Here is a 7,066-nt window from a genome sequence, read left to right as displayed (position 1 = left end):
AGGCACAAGAAGTCAACAGGTAGTTTTTGCATTTCAAAAATAGTTAAATTATTTATTTCATAGCCCAAAACAGAGCAAATAAGAACATTTGGTTTTAGGGCTTACAAACAAGATAGACATTTGGTAGATATTAAAAATAACACTTTTTATGAATATTTTCACACAAGGTTCACACAAGCTTTACCCAATATTCCGGCAATAGAGTCAGGGCTCTATTGCTTTGTATAGTGCACATGTAAACATACCTATAGGAAGGGAGCAGAGGGATGGCCTTAGCTGCTCCTTCAGTATCCAGTCATAGGATAAGATGTGTCCTGGGTCAGAATGTATTACCTAAAAGAGAAATAAAGTACATTTTTTGGCTTTACTTCTCTTTTGGGTCACAGGAGTATAACTGTATTTACTAATGTACTTTGTGACCCAAAGTCAGTATATAGCGGGCTACTGCTCACTATGTTCTGACAACACAGAGCCACGCCGCAGCCAGAAAGCATCCCACCAATATTGTTGGAATCCACCTGGCTGCCTGAATGACAGCTGTCTATGGCTCTCTAGAGCCAGAGCCAGCTGTGCCCACCCCCTTTTCTGTCTTTCCAATAAGCACTGGACTGACAGTCACTGCTCTCTGCAGGGAGAAACCATGAGCTGGGTGATTAGTGGTCTGTGATTGGTATATAGCAGGGGTAGGAAATCTCTGGCCCTCCAGCAGTGGTGCAACTACAAATCCCATTAGGCATTGCTAGACTTTGACAGCCACCGGCAGGACTCCCAGAGGCAGATGCAATGGGATTTTGTAGTTGCACCACATCTGGAGGGCCGGAGTTTGCCTACCCCTGGTATATAGAGACAGCGTGTGACAGCTGCAGTGTCCCATGCCGGCTCCAAGTATTGGGAAGAGTATATTTTACTTTCCCAATACTTCTCCTTTTACTTTATAGTGTAATCTGCAGAGGGGTCCAGGACCTGCTGTAGGTAGGGGATGTCTGCATCACAAGACTGGCTGAACATGTTTACAAATCCTCTAGCAGGTTAGAAATTCACATTTCCTTCCTTGTTCTGTACCACAATATATATTGACGTATCTCTTTAATGATCTTGTGATGTACCTAGAAGTCTTGCTACTGCTTAGAACTGTACTTTTCTTTCTCAGCATCTTAAAAAAATAAAACTTTATTGCATGAAAATATAAATCTCACATATATGTATTTAAACTTTGTATTTAGCTATCTGAAGTTCAGCTTTAATATTCTTACCATTTTTAAAATTCTGAACCTACTTTAGGCAATGCTAAAGTGCCTATATTTGTAACTGTAAAAACATATATACATTTCTACATACAGTACAAATCAGTAAGAATTCAATCAATGTACGAATGTACTGCAAACCTACATCTGAGAGATGGGTAGACAGTTACATATAGGGTATATGGAGTGAATACTAGTCAAGCACTATATGTAACGTTGGTGTAACCCAAATGGTTCACCGCTAAGAATGTGGCAGTAGGTCGGTATTGCTTTGTGCACCTGTAGTCACTTGCCCCTCCCGGGCGCACCTCTCTTGCTTTTTGTAAATTAAAAATAGCTTTTTTTAAAATCCCTTTTCTAGGTCATAAGGATCATGTGCATTGGACATGGATCACTGGTTTGCCAGTGTGTTTAAACACTTCCAAAAAAAGCATCGACCAGCGCCAAAGGGATCCCTCCTGTGGCCCAAACAACTTCTCTAAATCCAGTACGGCTGCCCCGATACAGATAAGGGATCCTGAACACTGCATGAAAACATAAGACAACACCGGACGACTGTCCTGGCGCAATAATCATTTTTATTGGTAAAAATAAATGTAGAATAGATTATACTCACAAAAGTAGCAAGGTAAAGACATCAATGGACTGATGTCCCCGAAACCGCGTTCAGCAGTGTTAGCGTGACTCTGCGGTATAGCAGAGCTCCTGGATTATTCTTTCATTCATCTCCACAGCAGATTAACTATTGAGGACTATCAGTCCATTGATGTCTTTACCTTGCTACTTTTGTGACTATAATCTATTGTACATTTATTTTTACTAATAAAAAGGATTACTGCACCAGGACAGGCGCCCGGTGTTGTCTTATGTTCTCATGCAGTGTTTAAACACTTGCCTGCTTCCTACAACTCGGGAATTCTGACAGCTAGATCCTTCCCTGATGGAGTTCCTTGGTTTTTACATACCTAAAAATGACTATTTTACTACTGCTTAAGGTTTTCCTGCTCCCTGTGTGTAAATCTCTAGCGTTACTGATTCAGACTCCAGAGTCTGATAATGGTACAAAAACAGCATGCAGGCCAACAAAGACAGAAAATGCTATTGGAAGACTTCTTTGTTAGAGTCTCCAGATGTTACAAGAAGTCAGTAGCCATTAGGCCTAAGATGAGAGAAGTGTTTGATAAATTTGCATGCTAGCACTGGTAAGATTGGCTCTGTGGGTAGGATTCTTTTTCCCCTTAAATTCTTTCCAATAACACTGTGCCATCAGTAGGATCTGCTTCCAACTGTGGCAATACATTGTTCTGCAGGAACCTTACATCAAGGTCCTGAAACTTCACAGATGTATGTGGTACCACTGCAGCCATGTGGTGTACAGCCACTGCAAGAACATATATGTGGCGCCTAACCCTGTAGTAAACCGTAGCATCAGGACCTGAGGCTCGGCTGAACGTAGGTAATGTCACGTACCTGTCCGAACAGCCCCTGTTCAGGGTTGGAACCTGGGTCTCTGGCACGGAAGTGCACAGACCTAGCCATTCAGCCACTGGAAAGACTTGGTTTCTGCTGCAGGTTCTGTGTACTGAGCAACTCTCCTTATGGACACTTTGACTCCACCTGCCCACCAGCTGTAGAAGATCTGCATTTATCTCAGGCTTTAAATACAGGACACTTCCTGTGCTCGGAGCCCGTTGATTTGGGTTAGTTCCTGTATGAGCTACCTCTGTGTTATATGGTGAATTTACAATGTGACTCTTGCCTGTTTCCTGACCATTCTTCTGCCTGCCGATTTTGTACCTTGCTGCCCGATCAAGACCTCAGCCTGCCTCCTGACTACACTCCTGGATCCCGACTTTGTACCTCACTGCCAGACTGTTTCCAACCCTGCCTGCCTGACCAAGTCTTTGCATTATCCTCAGCCTAAGATCCACTTCAGCCTACTACAGGTGCGTTTCAGGTAAGCATTCTATTAAACAGCTCTACTGAGGAACTAAGGAAGGCCGGGTGGGCTTTTGGTGACAGGTTCATTAAATGGTAACTGTCCTCTAAAGTTAAATAAAAGTAAAAATATATACGGAACATTTGGGGATCTGATTAATTTAAATTCACACCACAAATGATACTGGCAATAGTTTACATACAACATCATCCACTTGACTGGCCGGCTGTCAAACCAACTTGTCAAACTAACATGCGCATGTCAATGCACCTGCTTAAACAGCAGTCTTCAAAGTCCCCTTGTCTCTCCTTAAACACCAACATACAGGTTTCATTGCTATCAATATTTCCTGATACAATGAAAGCCTGACACCATTCAGGCCTTCAAAGGAAACTCTTAGGCATACTGAAGATTCAAAGCATCTTTCAAGTTAAATGTATGCAAAGAATCTTTATCAAAGAAAATTAATAAAATCCATATTGAGATAATTTTATAGAATATGATTGAAGTTTTAACCCAAGAAAGGACTCTCTTATTTTCGTATAGCTTAGTATAAGAACTTGTCAATCACGATTAAGCGTTTTGGAATTGGAATCCCTTGAAATGCAGCTGTTTCTTCTTTAATTGTGAAAGTGGACGCGGAAGAAAAGAAAGGTCTGGTCTTAAAGATGAGCAAGGAATACAAACTAGCTCGGGATTAGTCGACGAGTTCAAAGGTCGCTAATTACACTAAGGAGTTCCCAGACACAGGGAGGACATTAAACAGGTCATGTACCAAACTGGGGAAACAGACCCTGTCTTCAAAAATGTATCTTAAAGTGATAGATTTTGAGACAAAATCAAAAGCTTGTTCACTGGGGTGACAAGGACAATGGATGAAAAAAACAGTTTTTTTTTTTTTTTATTGTCCTGCAGACAGAAGAAAAGCAGAAGATCCTGAAGATGCCACCAGACAGTTGTTCTGACTGTGTACCGGAAACTAAGATGCCCCATGTGAGACAAAAACTGTTTCATGGCATTTGCAATGAACATTGTGTTTTGATTAAAAAACGTGTGGGACCCATTGGGTTTATTAGTAGTAAGGCCCAACTTGCTGTGTTTTAAATTAAATCTGTGCCTGAGAACAATCCATCAGAGCTTTCCGACACAGCTGGTAAATTTGTCGAAGAATGCTATTGTGAAAATGGTTTTAGAACTCTAGCAGGTTGCCATCTAAAAAAACAAAACCCTGGAAAAACACCAAAGACAAGAGCAGCTCAATACCTGCTGAATATCTAGATAATTACAATTCAAAGTTCAGAATTGCTTTCCTTTTATCACCTAGGATATGGTTATGCAACAATGAAAACATTATCAATTTCTAGGAAACCAAACATACACTCCTTACCATCTTGTCTTGAATTGTATTGTGATTGTAATGTCTTCCTTATATTGTAAAGCGCTGCACAAACTGTTGGCGCTATATAAATCCTGTATAATAATAATGTATAATAATAATAATACACAAAAAAAGAAATTGAACTTGTGACTATGGCCTTTTATGGAACATCTTACTTAGATGATTTTGCTGCTGTCTGGGATTTGTTTATTGATGTCAAGCTATGGATTGCTAGTCAAGATGGTCATAGAAACATAACATTTATTTATTTAATGATTGTTGCTCATTTAAGAGTCCGGAGGGACCAACCATTACATTTTTGTCTTGCACTCCTTTTAGATCAAGTCTGATTATTTAAATGACCAGTTCACACAAAGAATGTCAGATAGATGCTGAAGAGTTTGATCACCTTACAATTATGTAAGTCCTTTATAGACTTTAGTGGCTCTGGAGATGTCTGATTTCTCTGGTCTGTTCACTTAAAGCGGACCTTTACCCATATCTTTAAAATAACAACAAACACACCTTTAGAAATGTTTAGTAATGACAACCTACAAACACATACTTCTAGATAATTGCCGGCTTTGTATTCTTTGCATACTTTAGTCCTCTTTTCTTCCCCAGTCTTCTGACAGTGGCAATGTTTACTAAGGGCAGATTACTAGATCTCCCTTTACTTCCTGAAAATCTGATACATGTGACTAGGACATGTGACCATGCACATCATCTCGGAAGAGGAACATGCCTTTCCCTGAGATGAGATTTCCAAGCAATGCTCTGTTGATGTTTCCTTCCCAGTGTGCATTGCTTTAGCAATCTGAAGTCATTTTGCCCTTTCAAAGTAGGAAGTGAATGCTCTGCAAGTGTTAGTATTTCAAAATCACAGCATTTTACACCTGACATGTCTATGTTTTTATCAACCATCATACATCGATCATGCATTAGTAGAATTTGATTTTTGAGTGTAAAGGTCCACTTTAATGCGGTTACTTTAACTTTCAGTATTCAGCGCTGCGATACTTTGACTGACGTTAATTCCGTCATGCAAAGCTGTACTGAAATTGAATTTTATACAACGGGGACCGTGGAGGAGGGGGGGCACCGATCGTTACCCCATACAAGCGATCCGCCGGCGGATCGCTTGTATGTGAACAGGCATCGCTGCCTGTTTTTAAATATCGCGGGCAAGGGGGCATGTCTGAGCGGACGTCTAAAGACGCCCGCTCAGATCTAGAGAGCTCCCTGCCGGCCGTTTTTTTACTACGGCTGGCCCGGAGGGTTTTGTTTCCATACTGGATTTTGTTATAATGATTAAGGCAACATGAAGAGACAGAGCTCCTTAGTTGGATGGGAACAAAGCCAATAACTATGGCAAGGAATCCTCAAAAACTATTAGCAGCCAACAATGTATTTTTCTCAATGTAATTTGTAACATTTGTGGTAACAGACAATATTTATATTCATAAACCATTCTATCTGTGTAGACCACACATTCCGTGTGGATAGATTCTCATTCCATACTGAAGTTCCCAGATACAATGAACAAGATACCTGGTGGATGGAAGTCATGTATAAGTGGCTAGACTTTACATATGTGATGTCATGCTCCAAAGCCTTGACAACAAAACTATTTTATTTGTTCAGTAATAATATACATATATTACATTTTTCTTGCACATTCTGTCTGTATTCAGAACGTATTTTGTACAAAATTGAGGTCACGGCTTGTCTACTTTCCTTATGTACTAAGCTAAGGGACCATCTGCTTTGGGTAGTCAACTTTCACATTTCTTAGTTAAATGATGCTGATGTCATGCATTCAATCATGTGCAAGCAAAAATCAATTTTTTGTTTTACTTTGCAATGATTGTGTATTCTTGGCAAACAGAATTTTTACTTAGCTTCACTGCATTCCCTAAGCTAGGTGAAAAATAACTTTGCAAAGTAAACTGTAAAATGCTGTAAGTAAACCCCAAATGCATATAACTTTTATCAACTAATGATCTTTAATCAACTAGCTTTCTCCTTTTAACGCGCATTTACTGTTTTATCTGAATAAAAAAATACTTAGTTTTAACATAACAATAAAGATACCAAAATACATGATAAAGTGTATTTTATTGTACAGTTTCCTCCATTATTTACAAATACATCTACAAATACATCTGTTAACAAGAGTCAGTCGAAAAATGATCGGCATAATACTGGTGCTGGTGCTTTGGAATTCCATATATAATACTCTGAAGAGATCAGTTCACGAGCTGAAACAAACAAAAGCAGAAGTCAAACAAGGTTAGAAGGCAACGTCTGGAATGGAATACCAAGCAAAATATTTAAATTCATCTTCTTGTCATTTCCTCATTCCAATCCCCCATGTAGAAGAATCAGCTGACTTTCAAACTCTGTGCCTTTATAACACATGTGCTGTGCTCCACAATGCCACAACCAGTGCAATCATTTATGCCTGTAGAAGTGTGTGTGTGTGTGTATATATATATATATATA

General features: G+C 39.6%; 1 protein-coding gene across 1 annotated transcript in view; it reads right to left on the bottom strand.

Annotated features, from left to right (window-relative positions):
- Positions 1 to 6,703: 6,703 nt before the first annotated feature.
- Positions 6,704 to 7,066, bottom strand: part of AP5M1 (adaptor related protein complex 5 mu 1 subunit) — a 12,807-nt gene continuing 12,444 nt past the window's right edge. Inside the window, exon 8 of the mRNA XM_018562341.1 lies at positions 6,704 to 6,822. Within this exon, the coding sequence (XP_018417843.1) occupies positions 6,740 to 6,822 (83 nt within the window). The 3' untranslated portion in view covers positions 6,704 to 6,739. The remainder of the gene's footprint in view (positions 6,823 to 7,066) is intronic.

The sequence above is a fragment of the Nanorana parkeri genome, unplaced genomic scaffold, assembly GCF_000935625.1.
Source record: "Nanorana parkeri isolate BGI_ZX_2015 unplaced genomic scaffold, ASM93562v1 scaffold20, whole genome shotgun sequence".
Classification (NCBI taxonomy): Eukaryota; Metazoa; Chordata; class Amphibia; order Anura; family Dicroglossidae; genus Nanorana; species Nanorana parkeri.
Note: the sequence above shows the minus strand (reverse complement) of the source record. Positions and strands in the feature narration are given on the sequence as shown.